The sequence below is a fragment of the Diabrotica virgifera genome, chromosome 6 (assembly GCF_917563875.1).
Source record: "Diabrotica virgifera virgifera chromosome 6, PGI_DIABVI_V3a".
Classification (NCBI taxonomy): domain Eukaryota; kingdom Metazoa; phylum Arthropoda; class Insecta; order Coleoptera; family Chrysomelidae; genus Diabrotica; species Diabrotica virgifera.
The window spans coordinates 39,969,464-39,995,290 of record NC_065448.1 but is presented as its reverse complement, the minus strand read 5'-3'; the positions used below and the strand labels follow the sequence as shown (position 1 = coordinate 39,995,290).

Here is a 25,827-nt window from a genome sequence, read left to right as displayed (position 1 = left end):
AAAGAAAGTAAATGCTAAATAATGTAGTGATTATCGAACGATCAGTCTAATGTTATATACCTTAAAAACTCTGCTAAAAATCATCCATAATTGAATACAAATGTAACGGAAACATTGATATACAGAATTATTATAATATCAACTCCGTTCTCACTTACGGCTCAGAAACGTGGACGTTGACAAAAAGGGATGAAGAACGTTTATGCTGTTTTTAACGTAAAATCTTCAGACATATTTATAAAGGCTTGCAGGAAAACTGATTATTGCCTTTATAGGCTATTGATTATGTTCAAAATATGATAGCTAAAAGGAACTAAAACGTTAACGGGATTTTATTATCTCATATGGTCAGTGGACCTCTAAATTTGAAAAAACCGTGGAGTGCTACCATTTAGATGGGTGCGTTTTTGAGAAAGGGGTGAATTAGTCCCTAGAGAGAGTGAATTAGGGTGAGTTCTATGCACTTCTGGTACAAGCAAGTCTACAGGAAAATAGTTGCAGGTTATACTTACTATCAAAATATCACATTTTAAAGTCAAAAATATTTTTTTTTACAAAAATATACTCAAAAGAAAAGCAAGAAAAAAACACGGAAGAAAGCAATTTTGTTTTTTGCCCCATAACTTTTTTCCACAAGAATGTAGGTATACGCATTGCTTCAGCGAAAAATAACACTCATCCTTCCTCTTTAAAATGACTTTTAGTAAAAGTCTCCAGAATTTGAAGTTTCTGAAATATGATTTTTCAAATTTCGCCGCTTACAACATTTTTGGGCTATTCTCCCCATTATTTCGCAAACATTGTTCCGTAACTTTTTTCTACGCATTTCTAGGTATATATAATAGTACATTTAGTAGAAAGAAAAGTCAATTACCTTTAAAATGGTCTATTGTATAAGGTTATACGACTACTTTTAAGCGAGTTATGGTTTTTTAAGATTTTATACTTTTAATGATTTTTAATATTGTTTATGATTATTTTTAAAATTTTTCACTCTGACTTTTTTTCTTGTACATTTAGGTATATACATTGTGAACAAAAAAAAAGCATATTTTCTTTACTTTAAAATGGTATATTGCAAAAAAATGTATGGACTATTTTGAGACAATATATCAGTAGAATATCCAAGAGTATCCGTAATTTGAGAAACATTTTAAAATTTTTTATTTTTTCAATTAGAAAAGTATGATTGCATATTGCAACATAATTTTTAATTCCAAATAACTTTTCATATTGTGAAATATAAAGGTACTTTACTTTTGAGCGAAATTCATATTTTTTAACATACCTCGTACACTATTGATAAAATTTTATACCTGATGATTGAATCTTAGGTATTAGACTATGCAGAGCATTTTATAGAGAATCACTTTTTTTCATAAAGTTGATTTTAAAAAAGTTTTCCATATGGTTCCAACTTACAGGGACCTATTGCATGTGTATTTGTCACATTTTGAAAAAGCATATCTCGTTTAAAAATAGTCCTAGAATATTTTACGGTACACCATTTTAAAATAAATAAAATAAGCTTTCTTTTGTATTTAGCAATGTATATGTTACAGTTCAAGTTGATTATCCAGTTGGAGTTGACTCCAACTAGTTGGAGTCAACTCTAACGGCTGGTTTCAGTAAAAGTTGATTATAAATATAAAATGAAGATTTATATTCAACATTTACTAGTAAAAGTAGACTCCAACTAGGAAAAGTATACTCTTCCCAATGCCATTTAGTAAAAGTTGATTCTGATTCACACAAACAGCCGATTCTAGAAATTAAATGTTACTGAATATGTTCAAATTAGTCTAGGCTGTATCGTCGCCCCCGTTAGGTAAATTACTCCGATTCGAATTTTTTGCACAAACTTACTCAAAAAGAGGTCCTACAAATTCACACAAATAATTTTTTCACTTCACAAAATAATTTTCCTAACAAGTTCAGAAAATCATACTTTTCCGCACGCGACTGCAGTTTGCCGAACGACGCGGAGTTCGGCAAGCAGTCGAGTGCGGAAAAGAGACTTTCTGCAAGCGTTAGAAACAATATTTTTTCTACGAGTCTTTAAAAAATGACCAAATCTTAATCAATTAATTTAATTAATATGAAAATACATACACAAATTAATTCTTTGACAAGGTTGTCAAAACCAAACTTTCAGCATAATTGGTTAGCATGACGACGATCTTGGTTTCCATGACGACGATTCAAAACCACTGTTATTGTCTACTGATTAGACTTTCGAATATCATGTCAAAATTATTTTATTTCATCGAATTCTCGTGTTAATTTCATTAAAACATGAACACAATAAGATATATTTGAAATAAATTAGTAAATAATATCTAAATATTAGTTTATTGTATGTATTATAATTACTTTAAGGCCATATTAACATATCTAAATTAACACGCGTGCGGAAAAGTAAAACGCGTGCGGAAAAGTAAAACGCGTGCGGGAAAGTAACACGCGTGCGGAAAAGTAAAACTTTCTAAACTAAAACGCGTTCGCGAAAGTAGACATTTTTGCACGCTCGTAGAAAAAAGGTATTTTGTGATTTTTCTCTAAAATTAATTGTTGTCGAATTATACGCGATTTAAAATTTGAAAAATGCTAAAATAGCCATTTTCAAGGCTTAATAACTCGGTTAAAATCAATTATTATGAAAGTTAGAAAGTTACCAAGTTTATAGCCCCCTCTACAAGATCCAGCAGAAATTTTTGTCACTATTTTATTACTAAGCTTTATCTTTAATTATTAACAATGAGCGCTAAGTGCGTATTAGGGGGCCGTCAATGGTGAGTGCTAAAGAGATGCACCATTCCAGCCGTCCAATGGTGAATCTCACTCGCACTCACATTGACGGCCGCCCCAATACACGGTTAGCGCTCATTGTTGATAATTAAAAATAATATCTTATTAATGAAATAATGACAAAAATTTCTTCAGAACCTTATAGAGGTAGCTTTAACCTTTGATTTTTTTTTAGTTTCTGACTTTCATAATATATAATATCGTATGGCATTTTTGCCTTTCGGACAGTTCCGGCGCCAATTACACCTTTAACCCTGTTTCAAGTAACTAGTGTCGATGTACACTAGCCCAGGGGGACCTACGGCTTAACGTGCTCTCCGAGGCACGGTGAGACGGCTCGTGTCATTATTGGAAATGAAAATGGTTTGTCTGTGGCAGGGCTCGAACCCACGTGCACTGGCGTATGAGGCCAGTGATTATGCCGTTACTCCACGGCCGCTCGCTCGACTTTCACAATAATTATCTTTAACCGAGTTATTAAACATTGAAAATGGTTATTTTGGCGATTTTCAAATTTTAAGTCGCTAATAACTCGACAACGGTCAATTTTAGAGAAAAAAAGGCCCAAAGGATCTAAAAAAAATTTGTACGAAGTGAAAAAATTATTTTTGCTAATTTGTTTAAAATCATTATTTATCGCCAAACGTCACTAAAATCATTCATTATTGTACTCATTTGCCCTCATTTTCGGCAGTAAAGTATCACACTTTGTTGTATTGAAAGAAAAATGTTACTTTACCTGCCGCGATTATTAATCAAATTAACCGAGATTGAATGTAAGTGGTCAATGGCAGTAATCGATTATTTATTTGAGTGAAATTAAAATTTATTTACTTTAATTATTAAAAATATTGTACAAAATTTATCTTATTATTAATAAAATTTATGTCAAAAAGTAAAATTCTGTAGTGTTTCGCAATTATGTTCATACAAAATAAATCAAAACTTTACAGATTTAGTAATTAGGTAGGTATACAATATTGATAACTATCGATTAAACATCAAAACCGGCCATCGTGCAAAAGTCATCTGTAATTACTGTCATTACTGTCATACGAATTTTTTATTTCGTCTAAAATTAAATAAATTTCCTCAAAGTTGTAAGTAAGTGTTAATGTTTTTTATGATTGACGATACAATTTTGTACGCACCACCTCAATACTCTTTATCGAACGCGTCTGTTGCTCGCTTCGCTTCCTCTGCTCGTAATATCAGACTCGTTCGATAAAGAGCCACTTTACTGACTTGGTACATAAATAACTATTAAACAATTTTTCGACCACGGTACTGCCTAGTACCATCTGTCCGACAGCGAGTATAACTCCTCGTTAATTATAACAGGTAGAATGACAAATGAGGTGTCAAAGGAAAGATTAATATCCAAGGATGGTACTTAAGGGGACAAATTTAACCTAGGCTGTCTATCCGTCCGTCCGCGAATATAACTCCTCCGTCATTATAACAGGTAGAATGACAAATCTTCTTCTTCTTCTTCTTTTTGTATAGACATTACTTTGTCTGTTTTTTCAATGTGCCTCTAGTAAGTTGTCGTTCCATCGTTTTCGTGGTCTTCCCACTAAACGTCCTCCTATTGGGGAACCGTCTCTCGCTGTCCTGACTAAATTCTATTCTATTCTTCTGTTTCTTACCCAGTTATTAATGTTATCCACCTTACATCTCCGTCGTATATCTGAACTTCTAGCTCTGTCCCATAGAGTCTTACTATCGATTTTTCGAAGGGTTTTCATCTCGGCTGTTTCGAGCAATCTTTTTGTCCTCTCTGTGTCGGGTTGTGTTTCTGCCGCGTATGTCATTATTGGTCTGATGACTGATTTGTAAATTCTGCCTTTCATTTCTTTTCCCATATGACAAATGATGTGTCAAATGAAAGCTTATAGTCCAAGGATGGTAATATTCATTTTCTTCTTTCATCCATTAAATCCAATATTTCCTCTGTCATCCATCTTTGCTTCCGTGGTCACTGTTTTGTGAGCATTTCAGTTGCCGTTGGAAGGGCGTGTCTGATTTCCTCCCGAAGGCGAAATTTAAGGATGTTTAATTATATGACAGTGTGCTAAAAAACAGTGCGAAAAAGTAAAACCCATTTAAAATACATTGTTACTTCAGACACACTTTAAACCCTTTATGTACTGCTATCTATATTTACAATTTTCACACAATAAAACCTTTACATCAGCGGTTCTCAATCTTTATGAGTCATGTACCATCTAAAGTTTATTTTATTGTATTTCTATATTTTTAGATTGTATAATCAAGATTTACTATGTACTACTATTTTAAGTTTTTGTGTGTTTTGTGTACCACCGCAAATAATTATATGTACCACCAGTGGTACATGTACCACAGATTGAGAACCGCTGCTTTACATAATATGAGATAGAGTAGATAAAAATTATTTTTGTGAATTTGGTTAACAAAAATTGGTTAAACAATTTTTAAGACCGCGGTACCGCGTGACACCATGTGTATTTGTTATAAAGATTGTTATACGGATGTACATATTTCTTTGAGTAAGTTTGTGCAAAAAATCGAATCAGAATAATTTACCTAACGGGGGCGACGTTACAAACTATACTAATAAGTAATTGAAACGGTCAAAACAAAGAAACGCACACTCATCAAAAATGCACTTGAGATTCTCGTATAATCAACATTTACTGAATCGATCCAGTAAGAGTCAACTCCAACTACTAAAAGTTGATTTAAATTTTTAAAATCAACTTTTACTCCTCATTTCAGTTGGAGTTGACTCCAACTAGTTGGAGTCAACTCTAACTGAGAATCAACTTGAACTGTAACATATATATCTAAATATACAATAAAAAAAGTTATAATGAGAAATTTAAAAATAATCGTAAAATATATCAAAAATCATTAAAAGTATAAAACTTTGAAAAACCATATCTTGCTTAAAAATAGCCAAGCCGCCTTCTACAATAGACCATTTTAAGGGTAAGTAACTTTTCTTCCTATTAAATGTGACATTGCATATACCTGAAGCTACGTACAAAAAAGTTACAGAAAAATTTTTGCGAACTAACAATAGACAAAGAGCTAGAGGCGAGAAATCATCGTCATAAGTAATAAATGGAGTTTGGCATGTGAAATGTGTCTATTGTATATTGATAACTATGACCCTTTTCAGGCTGACACCTCAGTGGATACAGGAAGTAGCAATAGGGGATGAAAGGGGAAAGTTGGTGCAGTCATTAAATGTTTTCACCTTCTATTTTGTTACACCTCCATCGATTTGCATGAAAATTGGTGAGTAGTTAGAGCATAACTCAAGAAACAAAACTGATATGGTGCCAACTTGCACTTTTACCCTGGGGGTGGATGCCACCCCTTCTCGGGGGTGAAAACTATTTTATTAAAAATAACCCCACTAATCGATAGAGGGACAAATTTTAAGCAAAATTTGTTACTTCTAATTATTAAAATAAATCAATACTTTTTGAGTTATTGAAGGTCAAAGATTTGAATTTTTCATGAAATAAATGCATGATGTAAAGCGGTTTTTCGTGAATAATTCAAAAACTGTAAGTTTTATCAAAATAGTTATGATTACCAAAATTGAAGATAATAAAAAATAAAAGAGATTTATTATTCGAAAAACCTTTGAGAATTAATAAAAAGTGAGTTATAGGTGATGGAAGGTATATTTTTTTCGGCTAGTACCCAAATCTATGTATTCGATCAAATAACGGGAAAACGGTGCATTTTATAAAATATATTTACTGAACACTTGTCAAAGTACTCAAGAATACCTATCAAGTGAGCTCCAGATGAAGTTTATAACATCAAAGCTAAGCAAGTGATGATGAAAATAATAGAACCCTTTCGAGTTTTTAGGAAAAAGTGAAAATTAAAACATACGCTATTTATATATTTATTTTGAAATTTGTTAACAGAATAATTTTTAAAGGAATTTCGGGAATGAAGTTATGATTATAATTTATTATCAAGTTCGTTTTATTACAATTTAAATATAACAAGTTAAAAATGCGAGCATTATTATAACGAAAACTTTGTTTTTTATGTATTTAAATTTCTAATATGGAAAATTGCTATTATGAAAAGTTGTTTAGAATTAAAAATTATGTTTAATGTGCAATTATATCCTACTATATTGTGAGCTATAAAGGCACTTTACTGAGCGAATTTCTTTAGCGAAATTCATATTTTTTACACATCGACTAAAATCGATACAATTTTATATAATCTTATGTTTATCATTGCATCTTGGATTTTAGACCGTGCAGATCTTTTTATGAAGAATAATTTTTGTTCGTAAAATTAATAATAAAAGAGTTACAAATAAAAATGATGATTGGTAGGTATCTCTAATTTGAGAAAAAAATTAAATATTTTTTTTTATTAGAAGAATGTAGATAATAGTTACATTATTATAATAATTATTATTTATTTAATTATAATAATAACAACTATTGCATATATTAGAACACAGTTTTTAATTCCAAACAATTTTTCGTAGTAACAATAATTTACAACAGGGTGAAAAAAAGGTACTTTAATCTTGAGCGAAATTCATATTTTTTAAAATACCTCCTATAATATAGATAAAATTTGCTATCTGATGATTGGATCGTAGGTTTTAGACGATGCAGAACTTTTTATGAATTATAACTTTATTTCGTAAAATTAAAAATAAAAAAGTGTCCCATAATATATATGTCCAACTTAAGTAGACACACTGTATATTATAAAATATAATATACATAATACATAAATCATTGGGTAGACAGCACCAAAAATTTGTAACCTGCCATTTAACATTACTTACATTAAAATTAATAAGTAATATTTATTTATTTGATATTTCAATTCTTTTACAGTTTATATGAAGTAATATATTTTTGAAATAATATGAAATTTTCATTAACATTTTTACGTACAGTATCTCCATTGTAGAATTATCTCGCTATTTAAAATTGCTAAAAAATCATAAATTGCTGTCCCGAGATGCAACTTGTCTTTGAGGTCGGTTATCTCGAAGATGGTTTGAGATATCGAAATGCCGTTTAAAGATTTGGATTCAGGAGACAAAACTACATTGACATCGGTACATAAGCTCCAGATATTGCAGGGGTGGCAACGCAGGAACGAACGAACGGACTTTGCGAATTTATAAACGAAATCAAAATTTTCGTTGAAAATACTATTTATTTTTCACTTTCGCTGTCACATTCACTAAAATCGCTATCATAATTATTTTCATCACTTTCGCTATTATGAATGTCATCATCAGCTTGCTCATCATCCATCTCATCGTCTGTTTCATTCTCAAAAATAATATCTCTAACAATCTCTGGCATTTGAGGCCCTTCAAACCATTTGAATTTATATCTGTTATCTTCAGCAAGTTCCCAACAATTTTGTTCAATAACCAGATCTGTTGGATCTTTTTATAGGCGTTCAACCAAATACTTGTAATGTATCGTGCTCGTAAAAGATGTTGATATAGCTCAGATTGAGATGGATATATGTATTCAATATAAACGCCGACTCCGAAATGACAGTAGCAGTACTTATACAATAGCGTCAATTTAAGAGCACATGCGTGAAGTTACGAATGATAAAAAGAACATATTATTATTAATTAAATGTATGTTACTAAAATATTATTTTTATATTATTTCGATATTTAATTGAATTTTTTCTATCGACATAAACTTAGTGGCGGTTCTAGCCAGGGGCAGGGGGGCAGCTGCCCCCCCCCCCCTTCAGTTTTTACAGTACTTTTGTACTATAATTTTCGTTAAAAAGGCACGTTATCTTGTTTATTCAGCGGTTGTGTTCCCTTGCCCCCCATATTTTTGGTCTAGAACCGCCCCTGTATAAACTGAATATGTACAGAAACTGAGGGTGTCCAATAATGGGCACATTTGACATACATTTTTGCTATATTTTATATAAATGTCTTAAAACAATTTTAAAAACTTATATAAATAATATAATAATTAAGCTCCAAATTTTTGGAGCCTAAACTTTGAAAAATGTTTGTAGCATAATGTTTAATGGTATCAACTTTTCCGGGAGCTCATTCGATACATATTTCTAAGTACTTTGACAAGTGTTCAGTAAATATATTTTATAAAATGCACCGTTTTCCCGTTATTTGATCGAATACATAGATTTGGGTACTAGCCGAAAAAAATATATACATTCCATCACCTATAACTCACTTTTTATTAATTCTCAAAGGTTTTTCGAAAAAGAAATCTCGTTTATTTTTTATTATCTTCAATTTTGGTAATCATAACTATTTTGATAAAACTTACAGTTTTTGAATTATTTACGAAAAACCGCTTTACATCATGTATTTATTTCACGAAAAAATCAAATCTTTGATCTTTAATAACTCAAAAAGTATTGATTTATTTTAATAATTAGAGGTAATAAATTTTGCTTAAAATTTGTTCCTCTATCGATTAGTGGGGTTATTTTTAATAAAATAGTTTTCACCTCTGAGAAGGGGTGGCATCCTCCCCCAGGGTAAAAGCGCACGTTGGCACCATAGCAGTTTTATTTCTTGAGATATGCTCTAACTACTCACCAATTTTCATGTAAATCGATGGAGGTTTAACAAAATAGGAGGTGAAAACCTTTAATGACTGCGTTAACTTTCCCCTTTCATCCCTTATTGCTACTCCCTGTATCCACTGAGGTGTCAGCCTGAAAGGGGTCATAATTATCAACATACAATGGACACATTTCACATGCCAAAGTCCATATTACTTATGACGATGATTTCTCGCCTCTAGCTCTTAGACTACAAGGAAAATGCCCCAAAATCGCTGTGAGTGGCGAACTTTGAAAAATCATAATTTGGAAACTCTAAATCATAGGTACTTCTACGAGACGCCATTTTAAATAGCAAGGATGGAACTTTTTTTTGTAAAGCAATGCCTATAGCTATATCCCCGTGGAAAAAAGTTATGGGGCAAGAAACAAAATTGCTATCTTTCGTGTTTTTTTCTTGCTTTTCTTTTGAATACATATTTGTAAAAAAAAATATTCTTGACTTTTGTATGTGATATTTCGATAGTAAATTTAACCTGGAACAATTTCCCTGTAGGCTTGGTTGCACCAAAAGTGCATAGAACTCACCTTAATTCGCCCTGTGCCTAGTGACTAATTCACCCCTTTCTCAAAAACGCACCCCGTTTTTTCATATGTAGAGGTCCATTTACTATATGAAACAATAAAACCCCGTTAACGTTGTTCCTTTCTAAAATACATAATCAATAGCCTATTATAGTCAACCTAGTATTGGTAGATCCATCAAAATAGACTAGGCTACTTATAGAGAATGAATGAGATGGATCCGTCAAGACACATTTATAGCCCAAGACCGGATGAAGTGAGGAAAAGAGGCAGGCCTAGAGCACGATTTACGGACCAGGTAAAAGACGACTTACGAGTGTTAAGAGTGCGAAATTGGAAAACGAAGACGAAGAATAAAAAGGAATGGAAGCTGATTCTAGGACAGGCCAAGACTCATCAGGAGTTGTAGCGCCAATGATAATAATGATGATGAATTGTTGTTGTACTTTTTGCTTTGTTTGTTTCCTGCTGTGTTAACTAAAAATAACTGATGTATGTATTTTTATCAGATTATTTGGATCAGATTTAGATATTTTTTTTAGGGCTGGTCTGATGAGAAAACTTTAAAACACCTAGAAAATGAAACAATAAAATCTAACATACACGACAACAAAAAATTGAATGGCAGTAATAAACATCTTACGTCGCATATTACCCACAGTAAACCTTCCTCGAGGTTAGATCCTATAGCCTATCCCAAAAGAAATTTTATTCCCGTGGGGCGTAATCGCAAACTCTCTCCCTTATCGGAAAATAAGGACGAAGGTGTAGAGTTGGTAGCTTTGCTAGCAAAAGACAGGAAATACCCTCTTAAGATTCCATTGTGTAGTTCTGACGTTACATCGGAAAAGAAAATGGGAAATAACTTGTAAGTATAATTCTTTATCCAAAAATATTTCGCACCTCCACTCAAATAGTATCACAACTCAAAAAAAAAATAAATAAAAACGGTTTTATTGCGCAAACAGTTTAATAAAACTTCTTGTTAACGTGCCCTATCAAGTCCCCTTGACGTTGGCGATTAACATTGCGAAACTGTCTCTGTCTCGAGCTATTCTAAATAGGTGTTCTGCTTTCTTTATTCCTGTCCACTCCCGGATATTCTTCAACCAAGAGGCCTGCTTTCTACCAATTCCTCTGCGTCCTTCGATTTTACCCATCATAATAAGTTGAAGAATATTATACCGGACTCCCCTTACTACGTGTCCAAAATAGGCCATCTTTCTATATTTGATGTTATCAAGCAGCTCGCGGATAGCATTTGCTCTCTTAAGGACTGCCACATTTGTCAGCATAGCCGTCCACGGTATTTTCAGAATACGTCTGTGCAGCCACATTTCAAAGGCCTCCAATCGGTTAATGGTGGATATTTTTAATGTCCATGCTTCGACACCATACAAGAGGACTGACCAAATGTAGCATTTAATCATGCGCTTTCGAAGTTGAAATTGCAAGGTATCATTACAGAAGAATGACCTCATTTTTAAAAATGTCGTGCGGGCTATCTCGATTCTACATTTTATCTCTTTATCTGGATCTAGTTGTTCAGTAATATGGCAGCCAAGATATTTAAAACTGGGTACTCTTTGAATTATATGACCATCAACATATAACCGTGAATCTTGATGGGCCAAACGGCTAAATACCATGTATTTTGTTTTTGAACAGTTTATATTTAGGCCAAACTCTCTTCCCACTGTGTCAATGGCATTTAAAAGGTGTTGTAATCCATTCATATCATCACTTAAAATAACTGTATCGTCTGCATATCTGATTGTATTTATAAGAATTCCATTAACTTTCACACCCCATTCCAAATTATGCAGCACTTCCTTAAATATTCTATCTGAATATAAATTCAATAACAGTGGGGACAGTATATAACCCTGTCTGGCACCTCTTTGTATTTTGCATATTTCTGTTGATTTTCCATTTATGCAAGCTGTCGCTGTTTGACGCCAGTATAATTTTTCTATGATTCTTACATCTTGACTATCAACTCCTTTATCCTTTAATATTTTAATTAATTTGTGATGTTGTACTCGATCAAAGGCTTTCTGATAGTCAATAAATACAGCAAAGACGTCTTTTCTTTGATCGCGGCATTTCTGCAATAACACATTTAGTGCAAAGAGTGCGTCCCGGGTTCCCAGTCCATTTCTGAAGCCAAATTGTGTTTCATCCTGGTCTTCTTTACGTTTATCTCTGATTCTACTGTGGATGATACGAAGAAAGATTTTCAAGGTGTAACTCATAAGGCTTATCATTCTATAATCGCTACAGTTTTTCGGACGTTGTTTTTTGGTAGGGTTATGAATTCGGACTTTAATCAATCTTCAGGGATATCACCAGTCGAATAAACATCATTGAAAAGTTAATAAAAGTTAATAAAACTACAAAGTCTTATCTCAAAGAGTGTTACGTTTATAGTTCAAGTATTTGTCGTTAGGTGATACTAGAGTCATTATGATTAACCAAAATCAACGGTGCACCGAACAGTAAAAAGTGTCATATAATATCGACTTGTGCAAGGCATTTGTGCCTCTAAGAAGTTTATAAAGCGTTGTTTGTCGAGTTAAGACAGTATATTATGTGATTACTTTATTCAAAACCATCTGCGTATTTGCTAAAGAAAAGTGACACGTTTATCATTTATCTATCTTTTTTTTGCAGTAGTTTTTGTTTAATGTTGTTAATTGTACTTAAAGTTACATCATTAAAAATTATAAGCCTGTTAACCAGATAATAATAATGCTATATTCGGTACTGCAAGAGCCACTTTTGATAAATAATATTTCGTAAATTTTTCGTTATTTTATCTGTATATTTTTTCGTTATTTTACCAATATTAAATAAATCTCAAAACCAGATAAACGATAATGCAAAAAAATTATTTAATCTCTTGGAGTGAAAAACTTACAATGTACATTAAAAATAGATTGGTATACATAAAAATAAATTTTAATAAAATTAATAGTATATTACTTTATGAGGCGGAGAAGCATGACTTTTCTTGACGCGCCCGATATTACGCGCCGAACGAAGTGAGGCGCGTAATATAGGCCAAGTCAAGAAAAGTCGCTTCTTTGCCGAATAAAGTATACTATTTTTTCTTCAAACGTAGCAATTTTCAACCATAAATAGTACAATTCATACGCTATTTTTACTCGAAATTAACTGTGGCAACTATCAAAGTCGTCTAGATGTTAGAAATTAAAATAATTAAGTCGTCGGTGGGATTTGCGTCTCCCTGGTTACAGTTGTTTGATAGTTGTTTGCAATTAAAAAAGACAGCTTATTGTTGTTGCAACCGCAAGCGCAAATTTAGTGCGAAAATGGAAAACCTAAACGAAATTGAGTCCGCGGCTAATGATGCAGTAGCACGTTTGGGGCCCTCCAAGTCCGGAATAAAGTATCGGTTAGCGTACAAGCACTTCCAAGAGTGGTGCGATACAAGAGGAGTACGGCAAGTTATCGAAGACGTTTTACTGGCATATTTTAATATAATGGAAAATGAAAATAAATGGAAATCTTCTACAATGTGGTCACGATACTCTATGATAAAATCCGAGTTAGTTATTAGAAAAAATGTGGATATAAGCAAATTTTTAAAGTTACGTGCCTTTCTGAAAAAGACAAGCGAAGGATATACTGCAAAGAAGTCTAAAGTTTTCACTAAAGACGAGTTTGATAAATTTTTGTTTGAAGCGCCAGATAAGTTGTATTTAGGATTAAAGGTAAAAAAAAAATTATATTGCAAAGCATGCAGTATACTCTACTAAATTATAAAAATATTTCAGATTGTTTTGTTAATTGGGGTTACCGGCGCCTCTCGATGCGACTAAATGGTAAAAATGAAGACTGTGGACATTGAGGATAAAGAAAATGTAATAATTATCAAAATCCCAGACAGTAAAACACGACAAATTAGATCTTTTACGATAATTGGTCAAAACTACATTAAACTGTATAAAAAGTATGCATCACTGCGGCCTGAAAATTTCACAGAAAACAGATTTTTTATCAAGTACCAAAATGGAAAGTGTTACCGAAGCGTCATGGGAATACATTCGATCAGCGCAGTAGCCCAAAAAGTAGCTAGTTATTTAAATTTAAACGACGCAAGCGCATACACGGGTTACTCTTTACGACGAACTTCAGCAACACTTTTAATTGATGGAGGCGGAAATCTAGAATGCCTCAAACGACATGGGGGCTGGAAATCAAGCACGGTTGCCGAAGGATATATAGAGGATTCAATAAGAAATAAGAACGATAATGCTCAAAAATTTTTAAACCCTTATGATTCGCCAACATCGGGAATGATTGCTGAAAGTTGTGCTCGACCATCAGTATCATCAACAATTACCAATGCGTATCAAAAGTCGGGAACATTTTTGCACGGTTTCAATTTTGAAAATGCTTCATTAACTAATTGTACTTTTAATATTACTATAAATAAAAATGATGTTTAATTGTTGTTAATGACATTTGTATTGTTGCTTTGTGACATGTTTCATATTGTTGCCATGACAACATTTTTCCCTCCGCCGTAAAGAAATGGGAAAAAAACTGCTGCCGGCGGAGACATCAAACTTTGACAGGATCAAGTTAGATAAGTAATGTCATCATTATTTGACGTTTGAAGAAAAAAATCAGTATTTACTCTATTGGCCTGTATGCATGCCTGTAGGCGATTTGGAATGCTGCAGATTAACTGGTCGAACTGGGGCACGAGCGGCATCTTTTAGTTCTCGAAGTGTAATAGGGGATTCTTTCGCTTCTTGATGCGTGTTTTGAGAAAGTTCCAAGCATGTTTAATTACGTTCATGTCGGGGGAATTCGAGGGCCACTGTAATGTAGATATTCCTTCTTCTTCCAGAAAATTCTGTACTACTGCTGTTCAATGGGGAGGTGTGTTTGTGCGACTAAGGAGCTCGCCGTAGCGAGCTCGGCTGGTTCTCTGGTCTATTCTCGCACACAGATTTTTGGGAACTTCTTCTTTTTATTTGTCGAAGGACCAGCTGGAAATCCAGCACCTGCCAGGAATAATCTTTGCTAGGGATAAGGAGAGGATGATAGGTAATTAAAACACAATGTTTATAAAGTAACAAAAAATAGGTATATTGAAGAGTTGAATTAATCGAAGAATAAATGAGAGATAGCAGATTGATATTATAAGTTTAAATTACGAGTTACAGCTAGGTAGCGGGTAGGAACTCCTTTAGAGTCCTTTGGATTCTATTGGATAGTCCTATCAGGGAAAGTGAATCAATCCCTGCCGTCCGCAGATTCCAGGAGCTTCTTGACCCGGGAAGCTAGCACCTGCTAAGGGTCCCTTGTCCAGGGTTACGGATGAAGTCCAGAACGGCATCCAAGGCGACGAAGACTACTTTTTGGTACGGCGAAGGTGGCGGAGCTGGCAACCCTTGATTTTAGGGATGGTATAAGATCAGGGTAGGTGGGACTCTCTAGCTGTAGTGGAAGCAACTCGCATAGGAGAAGGATACTCCGATGTAAAATCCCTGGCCCTCCAGGTTGGGGGTTAAGGCACCGAGCTAACTCCTCGGTACTTATAAAACACGTACAATGTTAAAAAGCCTAACCAAAGCCTCGGAGCACAAGATTGGAAACACAGTAGACGAAAACTGCAAAGAAAACGGTTAATGAATTTTTGTACATGGAATGTGCAAGGTATCTCCCGAAAAACACCAGAAGTCATGTCAGAACTCAAAAATGCAGAGATAGATATCGCGGTGCTTACGGAAACTAAAAAGAAGGGTAGTGGTTCCGAAAAGTGGGGTCACTATGACATGTTCTATAGTGGAGTAACTAAAGACCAAAGAGCACAACAAGGAGTTGCTATTGTTATTCGCAAAACTTTAAGAAGATATATTACCTCTTGGGAAGCAATTAATCAGAGGTTTATAAAAATGAACATCACGATAAAAGGAAGCAGAATAGCCATACTAGGAGTATATGGCATTAATGAGGACGCATTGATCAACAATAAAGATGAATTCTTCGAACAACTGAACGATGAAATTATAAAAGTAGGAACATCTAGAGAGATCATACTTCTAGGAGACTTCAATAGCAGAGTTGGACGGGAATTTAACAACAAAGTGGTAGGAGCACACGGTGAAAATACCAGAAACGATAATGGAACCAGATTAATATCAACATGCACACAAAATAACTTAAAAATATTAAATGGATTTTATCCACACCGTGATATACATAAGTACACCTGGATACAACAGACCAGAAATCTGAAATCTATAATAGATTATAGCGTTGTAAGACAGAGAACTACAATTAAAATACAAGATGTGCGAGTAGCCAGAGGGCCATCATGTGGCACCGATCATCATCTGCTAAAAGTTAAAGCAGTACTCCCAAACAGATATGAAAAAGAAAAAGAGCACATCGAATCAAATCAGTTAATAAAACAAGTACGGTACAATCTATGCAGTCTAAACCATGAGAGTGTAAAGCTATTGTATAAAAAACGTTTAGATGAAAAATTAGAAAGTGGTAATTTTGAAAATACCGAAGAACACTACGAACACATCAAAAAGTCCATTCATTTGGCAGCAGAAGAAGCACTGGGGAAATGTGACGAAAACCATAAAGGAATAAAACCGTACTGGTGGGATGAAGAAGTAGAAAAGGAAATTACAGATAAACGTCGGAAATACCAAACGTTCCTATCAACAAAAACAGACAACGATAAAATAATTTACAAAGAAGCCCAAGCCAAAGTAAGAAAGAAGATAACTCAAAAAAAGAACGAATCGTGGGAAAAGAACTGCCAAAAAATCAATACTTACATAGGAGGTAGAAGAAGCACAGAGAGTTGGAGATTAATTAAAAATATGAGAACTAATAAGAAAAAAGACGTTATATCACCAATAACAACGGAAAAATGGGAAGAATATTTCAAAAAATTACTAACAGAACAAAGACCAGAATTTGTTAACATAGAAGACAACATGATAGGTATACATATAAATTCATCACCATTACAAATAAGTAAATCAGAGATGGAAGAAATAACCAAATCCCTGAAAAATGGAAAATCCCCTGGTCCTGGTGACATCCCTGCAGAATTAGTAAAAGCCGGCACAGACAAACTCCAAGAACAGCTAAGAAAACTTTTCCAAGATTGCTTAAATGGTGCCGAATTACCAAAAGAATGGAAATTATCTATCATGTCAACAATCCACAAAAAGGGCAGCAAGGATCAATGTGAAAATTACAGAGGAATTGCGGTAAACAGCACAATAAGTAGGATGTATGGGAAACTTATTAAGAATAAAATAGAAAATGACTATAGAGATTACGAATCAGAGGAGCAAGCTGGCTTTAGAGCTGGGCGGTCCACAGTAGACCACCTGTACTCTATTACGCAAGTTATTGAGAAAAAAACAGCCGTCAATAAAGAAGTTCACCTGGTATACGTAGACTTACAAAAAGCATATGACAGTGTGCCCCTCAGCAAACTATGGTCAACCCTTTATCAAACCAACATTAAACATGGTCTTATCAAAGCAGTCCAAAGTCTGTATAATGGAACTACTGCAAAAATTAAAACTGGATCAAGGATGTCTGAGGGATTTAAGATCACGAAAGGATTGAAACAGGGTTGTTGTATTTCGCCTACCCTTTTTAAAATTTATCTGGAACAAGCACTCAAGCTGTGGAAAAGAAAATGTAATGGCATGGGAATCCCTCTCAATGACGACACAACACTATACACTCTATGTTTCGCTGATGACCAAATTCTGATTGCTCAAGATCATGACGACTTAAGTTACATGACGCGGAAGCTAATAGAAGAATATAACAAATGGGGTCTCGAAGTCAACATTAAGAAAACTGAAGCCATGTGTATTGGAGGAACAAAACAGTCCATTACATTAGACGATGGGGTAGAAATTAAACACTGCGATGAATACAAGTACCTGGGCATGAAGATAACTCAAGATGGAACACTCGATGCTGCTATAAAAGACAGAAACATGCAGGGTAGAAAAGCCATATCCATGATGAACGGCATTCTGTGGGACCAGACAATATCTAAAGCGAACAAACAGCTCATATACAATAGCATACTTAAAAGTATAATCACATATGGCAGTGAAGTTTGGCCACTGAAACAAAGAGCGCAGAAAATGTTACTAGTAACAGAAATGGACTTCTGGAGAAGAGCAGCAGGCAAATCAAGAAGAGATCGGATACCGAACGAGAGAATACGAGAAATGATGGGAGTAACACATACAATACTTGATGACATAAAAACAAAACAATTGGTATGGTACGGCCATGTACAGAGAATGCCAGATGACAGGATCCCTAAACAGATTTTGGCATGGACACCACAAGGGAGAAGAAAAAGAGGAAGGCCGAGAAGAAGCTGGAGGGAGGGAATTGAAAAAGAACTAGAGGAAAGAGAAATCCCTCCAGGTCTATGGTTAAACAGAGAAGAATGGCGGTTAGGAGTCGGAAGGCGTCGGAGAACGCTGTAAACCGATAGTAGTAGTAGTAGTAGTAAATTACGAGTAAATGAGACAGTTTATCACGCATAGAGTCTTTGATAGAACAACAGCCAACCGTTTCCACGTAATGGCAACACCGCGAACTTGACGAGAGGTAAATGAATAAGATGTACATAGGATTACTTACAAATGATATAGCTGATATTGTTTTACTATTTGGCACTATCACTTACTGCCTAGTTGATAAGGCCACAGACATTAACTATATTGTTATACTTGAGGTGAAAATAGACAAAAACTACATTATTTGAAGCTTCTTCAATGCGGTGTGCATTCGACGATGGTTGAAAACAGACTCATAGTTGGTAGTTGGGAAACTTTTAGCTTTGTTGTTTGGCTATTATATGGGTAAAAAACTAGTTTTGAAGGGACAGGTACAAGATTCTAATATGTTGAAATATTGAAAATATTTGTTCACTGTAGAAATTTATGGGAAATTTATACAGTGCTGTCATGCATAAATATAAGTCCATCACCTACTGCCCCTCGGAATAGACGCACGACAGAATTTAAAACTTCCTCGATGTACACAGCACCAGTGACTCTTCTCTCCAGAACCAGTAGTGGCGTCCGTGTACCAGTCATAATACCACCCCAAATCATAATACTGCACCTTCAAATGGGACACGCGGTTGGGTTGTTTATAGTCGGGCTTGTCGTCCTGGGGCCCTCCAAACCAGTGTTATTCACGAAACAAAAACCAAGCCAATCTTTGATTCATCAGAGAACATCACGTTATTCCAATTAGGACCATGATGCACCATTTCTCTAGCCCATTCCAACATTACTATTTTGTGTTGGTAGGTTAGTTTAGGAATATGTAAGGGTTTTTTACGATACAAATTTACCGCATTTAGTCTGCGTGTTATTGTTTTTCGTGAAATATTAAGTTTTTGAATATTGAGATATCACGTTTCTAGGCATTTTTAAACGGCACAATTTAAATTATTTAAACAAAGACTAAAATAAAGTATAAATAAGTTAATCAGTTGAATGTGACCAAAATGGTACAACAACCATTCAAATTTTTTGTCATTTTCATTTAAAAACGCTCTAGAATGAATATCAACAACAGTATTCTTTTTCTCATGATCATCTTTCAGTGCGTCACAGTTTTTCGATTTCTCTCTAACGCATTAAATTGTATGTGACAGAAAAAAAGGCACGTCTGGGAATACTTCGATAATTATTCTAGTTCGGTGATTATTCTAGTTGTCGATAGATGGCGCCATAATCAAAAAAGAATTATTTATTAAATAAAATAATAATATTATCAATATAATCTGTACAATTTATAAGACTATACAAATGAAAGAAAATACCATTTTATAAATGCAATAGACACAATTGATTTGGTTTTATTCCAAATTGAAAATAAAATTTGACAACTGTCAGATTTAACTAAAATGTCACGTTAGAATAAATGTCATAAATATGTATTATCACGGACTTACCTTTTTTTCTATAATTTGTGACGCACTGAAAAATGTTCATGAAAAGGAGAATAGATATATTATTTGTACATATTCCAAACTTTTGTACATTGTAGGTATTATATTAATAATTTTAACAGTTTTTGAATTTAAGCCGGAAAAATTCTAGCACCAATTTTAAACTTAGTTTTCTCGATACTTTGCTTTTTTGACTTATGACACTGTTTGAGCGGAGCTGAGGTGCAATTTAACGTTTCGAATTCCACTCCGAAAATCGTTTTCAAAAAAGATTATTAGAAAATTTTGTTCAAAGAGTGTACAACAGCCAAGTTGTTAAGGAGGTTATATGTTGTCAAACAGTTGAGATTGATATACGTGGCCATGTTTTTGTATGTAACAACCATGCTTTGGCTGAAAAAATCTGACAGTGGATGCTTTATGTTCTGTGGTTCATAAAATTCTGATTAATTTGTCGCCTCCTCTTTTTCTATCATTTTATCAATTATATCTCTCTTACGCTTGTTGTTTTTCTTCGGAGAATGAGTAACCAGTCATGTTCCTTATTTGGTCCGACCATCGTACTGGAGATCTTCCTCTGGATCTTCTGCCCGCTACGTTGCCTTCAACTATCATTCGTTCCATACCTTCTCATCTTCTAGTTATAATTCGGTCAACTTGGACATCAAAATAGTTGGCAAATAACAAAAATTGCCGGAGAGCCAAATTTTGGTGGAGAGCTAGAGTTCACCATAACAAATAAAGTTTTAAAAGTCCCCATCGATCCCATTTGTGTAACAAAATTTATTCGGGGTCAAAGGTCAAAATTTGAGGTTTTTTGGATTTTTCTCGAAAACGGTAAGTTTTATCAAAAAAAAAAAACATCAAACCAAAGTTGTAGATCTTAACATTCTCTACAAAAATAGTCCTTAAAAATTTTTTTACCAAGAGTTACACCGAGAGAAAAAAATTCTTGACATAAAGAAACTTTATTAATATTTAAGAAAGATCGACTTGGCATATTGCCTAAGAAATATATCTTTGTATGTAAGATATAATTTTCTAAAATATTTCAAATAAATTCTACTATAGCCAAAGAAATATATCTTAAACATGATTGAACTATCACTTTCTGGCAAACTTCAAACTCATTTATCAGAAAGAAATTACACTTGATGTTAATTAATTTTATTAGTCATAAAAATATATTTTCTACACATTAGAAAACTATTCTTTCTGAGCAATAATATTTCTTAGTGAATTGTGAACTATTAATAATTAATTTATTTAATGTTAAGAAATATATTTCGCAGAGATAAACGTATATTTAGAGTTAAGTTAATATTTCTTGAAAATAAAGTGATATTACATACGGCGAAATAAATCATTGTGTTAAGGTAAAATCATTATTTATTAATAAAACAAGATATAAAACGTTATTATTACATACAAATATTTTCTCCACTCTTAAACCACTGGCTTCTACACAACAATAAAAGGATGGAGAGGCAAATCCAACTTCCTCAAATTTTCCTTCTTTTGTTAATAGCACTTTGTATATCAGCAATTCACTAAAACAAAATCGTTATGAAGAAAGAGTAAACTTACTTTATTAAAATTTTTTTTATAAAGATATAGATATTTATTTTGACAAATTTAGGAAATACAAAAAAAAACAACTAAACGGCCCCACATAAGAACTATTAATACTAATAAATAATCAATTATATTTAGTTCAAACATGGCATTATTTAACCTACACATCTTCGTTTATTTTTTTCTTTTTGTTAATGAAATATTAATTATTTATCTGTATAATATTAAGTCACACAATAAACATTGTTTAGCTAAAACAAGAGGGAAAATACAACCAATGTAAAAAATTGAAGCAGACATAATAATATGTAATTTTCTTAATTTTTATAATCTAAAAGAGACAGCATACCTAATCATTAAGAAATTTTATTACGGGAAAGTATTATTAGTTTACATCTAAGTCATTTAATACATATTAACTAATTCACGGTTTTCGGCAATAACATTTCTTAACCATAAACATATATTTCTTTTAGACTAACTGATTTCTTTATCTCAAATAAATTAACAGAAAAAATCCTCAGCGTTGCACCCGCCATGTTTGATATATATTGTATATGTATTGTATATTTTTATAGAAGACGATACATTCAAGAAACCTATTATAGTTGATATATAAGTATACACATTTTTAAAAAGGTACTTACATGTATGAAGTTCTACCATTTCTGGAAGGCCCCGCAGTTGGTTAATAACTCCTTTCTTAATCTTGTTCTGAAGCTATATATATTATATCATTCTGTCCCAGCTTTAAATTGTGGCATATTTCCCAGTTAGAATAATAAGCTCCTTTATTTCAGAGTCGTCCATCATTATACCTAAAAAGCATATAAAGATACTATTATGTTTCTTTTTTAATCATTCGGATAAGCAACACTATTATTATTACATTTTAGATTACTCAATTTACTTTTATTTAATACCTATATATGTACGTACCTTTAAAATATCCGTTAATTTTTAAAGTACACCAATAAATCCAACATCCATACGTGAACATATCACGCCATCTTGACAAACACTGACGACTAAATCATAAATAGTTAATCTGCGCAATTCTTTTGTGGAAGAAAATTTCTTTGCAAGTCACATTTCGGCATTAATGACAAAGTTTTTATTTTATAACCACAGTTACTACAGAGGGTATTTCTGAAGAATTATTTCTTGTGGTTTAAAATATTTATTTGTTTGCAAGAAAATTTCTTGTTCACAAATATAAATATGGATTAACTTAACATTATATTTCTTATACTGCAAAATATTTGTAGTTTTCAATTTAAGAAATAAAAACTTTAGGATAAGAAAATTAAATGTAACCATTAATGCATTTCTTAGTATTGAAGAAATTATCTGTAAGAAATTATTGAGTTGTGTTTAAAAAACTCGTTTCTTAATATGTGAGCCGGTATGTTTAAGTTAATAGGATATGTTAACTTCTAAGAAATATTGCTCAAAGAAATCGGTGTTTTAGGAGAAAAGAAATTGTTCTCTCGGTGTACCATTCCTGAGATATCGCGATTTTAAAAGTTACTTTATACATTAATGCATATTATGCACATATTATAAGCCACGTATATACATAATGTGGCACTTAAGACAAGTATAAATGAATATTTGTGTCTCTGTTATATAATATATTATACTATTCTGAAAATATTTCTTCAAAAGATAATCAGTCCCAAACTGAATTTCCTCTATCCACGTGGCCTTGAAAAACATTTGGCTATACCATTGTTGAAAAAAGAACAGATTGTCTATTATTGTAAACAATGGCTACAGTATTTTCCGTAGGTTTCGTTCATATTATCTGTTTCTTTCAGTGCTAAAGGTTCAGTTCAAGTGAACATAAGAACTTATTACAAGCGTCTACCATTTAGCAGACATTACGGGCTTACAGTGACAGTGGTATTTGACGGCTACAGTGACTCGACAAAGAATATTAAAGCTACAGAACAACGTCGTCAAACTACAAAAATATCATCGGGTTCCGAGATAATCTTTGATGAAAATATAACAGTTCCAGCGAATCAACAACAATTTTTCGCTAACTTAATAATAAATCTCGTTTCATTTCCATGTTAACTGACAAATTACAGCTGCGAATATTGAAGTAAAACAAGCTAAAAATGACGCAAATGTCCTTATAATTGAGACAGCAATTGAAAATTTTAAGCCAACAAACAGAACAATAATTGTAGTTGGTGAAGATGTTGATTTGTTAGTACTGCTTATTGCAAGGACTCCAGTAGATAAAGTTATTTATTTTCTGAAACCTGGAAGGGCTCAACAGCGAACAGAGATATATTCTTCGAAAAGTTTATCGGCTTATCCCAAATGCCAAAAGTATATTTTATTTTTGTATGCGATAACCGGCTGCGACACTACGTCAGCAATGTACAGAAGGGGCAAAACGTCAGTAATTAAATTATTCGAAAAAAAAAAGAAAGATTTGACTGACTGCTGTAAAGTTTTTACAGAACTTTATTGCACACCGCAAATAATAATTACGGAAGGAATTCGCTTTCTTCTTGCGGTTTATATATATATAGTGACTGTACACCCCGATATGGGGCTAAGTCGCGTAAGCTTTCTAGATCCTATTGCTTAGGGAGGATCAGTCCCTTTTGCTTATGTTATCTTCTTAACGATTTCTCTCCATTTTTTCCTATCTCTAGTTTTTCCCCGCCATTCTCTGACTCCTGCGTTTTTTAAGTCTTCTTCAACTTCTTGCAACCACTTTGATCTTGGTCTTCCTCTTTTCTTTCTTCCTCCTGGATTCCATTCTATCATAGCATATGTCACTGCTTCATCTCCTGCCCGCCAGATGTGACCTAACCATCTAACTCTGCATTGCTTTATTTTGGTCACGATATCTTCTTTTAGTACTTTCTTAATCTCTGCATTTGTTCGGCTTCGATATTCATTTTGCTCTGTTCTGATTGGTCCCAGTATGGTTCTCATGATCTTTCTCTCCACTATTCTTAAGTTTTCTTCATCTTTTTTAGTCATCGTCATTGTTTCTGCTGCGTATAATAATATTGGTCTAATTATGGTGTTATACATTCTCATCTTGGTTTTAATAGACAGTATTTTGCTTTTAAGTAGTGTTTTATTTGCAAAATAAGCTCTATTCGCTGCCAATATTTTTTCTTTTATTTCTGGTATTCTTTCACCCGTTTTGCTTATTGTTACTCCTAGGTATTTGAAATGTTCTACATCTTCAAACTCTGAATTTCCTATTTTGGTTTTTCCTTTTATTGCTGGTTTCCCTAGTCTTAATATTTTCGTCTTTTCTTCATTTAATGTGAGTCCCATTGTCTCCCCTTTCTCTTTTATTTCTTCTAGCATTTCTTTCATTATGTTTCTATTTTTTGCAATAATAACAATGTCGTCTGCATATGCAATTATTTGTCCACCTCTTGTTCTTAGGTTTCCTTTGTTTATATTTCGTAGTACATATTCTAAAGCTAGATTAAACAGTGTCGTGGATAAGGCATCCCCTTGTTTCACTCCTTTATTTATAATGAATTCATCTGTCTCGCCTCTTTGCGTCTTTATGCTAATTTTGGTAGTTCTCATTGTCATATTTATTAATTTTCTGAGTTTATGTGGGATTTTTAATTTTTCCAGGGCAATCATTAGTTGTTTTCTCTTAATCGAATCAAATGCCTGTTTGAAATCGATGAATAGCATTTCTAATTGCAGTTTGTATTCATTTGCTTTTTCCATTATTTGTTTTATTGTGTGTATAGCATCTATTGTTGATCTTCCTTCTGTGAATCCACATTGGTACTGTCCCACTCTCTTCTTCGTGATCTTTGACAATCTTTTTATTATTATCGAAGTCAATATTTTATATGTTGTGCTTAGTAGTGTTATTCCTCTATAATTTTCACAAATTCGTTGGTCTCCCTTTTTATGTATTGTTATTACCTGCCCTATCTCCCAGTCCTCTGGCATCTTCTCTTCCTTCCATATATTTTTCAATAGTGATAGTATTTTTTCCTTCAGTTCCTTTCCTCCATATTTTATAAGTTCCATGTTAATTTCGTCTTTTCCTGGAGCTTTTCCATTTTTGCTCTTCTGTATTATTTCCTCGAGTTCATCTATTGTTGGCTCTTTTGAGACTGCAATGTGTATTTCGTCTGCTTCTTCGTCCACCGTTTCCTCTTCTTCGTACATTTCTTCTCCAGTGTATTCCTCCGTCAAGAGTTCTCTGCAGTGATCTGCCCATACCTGCCTATATTCATTGTCTTCTACAATGACTATTCCCTCTTTATTTT

At 33.3% G+C, this 25,827-nt stretch overlaps 1 protein-coding gene across 4 annotated transcripts in view; it reads left to right on the top strand.

Annotated features, from left to right (window-relative positions):
- The window catches only part of LOC114326167 (uncharacterized), a 133,059-nt gene that overhangs the window by 94,704 nt on the left and 12,528 nt on the right, over positions 1-25,827 (top strand). For all 4 annotated transcript variants that reach the window (XM_050652729.1, XM_050652728.1, XM_050652727.1 and 1 more), the window contains one exon: positions 10,500-10,825. In XM_050652729.1, coding sequence (XP_050508686.1) covers positions 10,500-10,825 — 326 coding nt within the window. The remainder of the gene's footprint in view (positions 1-10,499; positions 10,826-25,827) is intronic.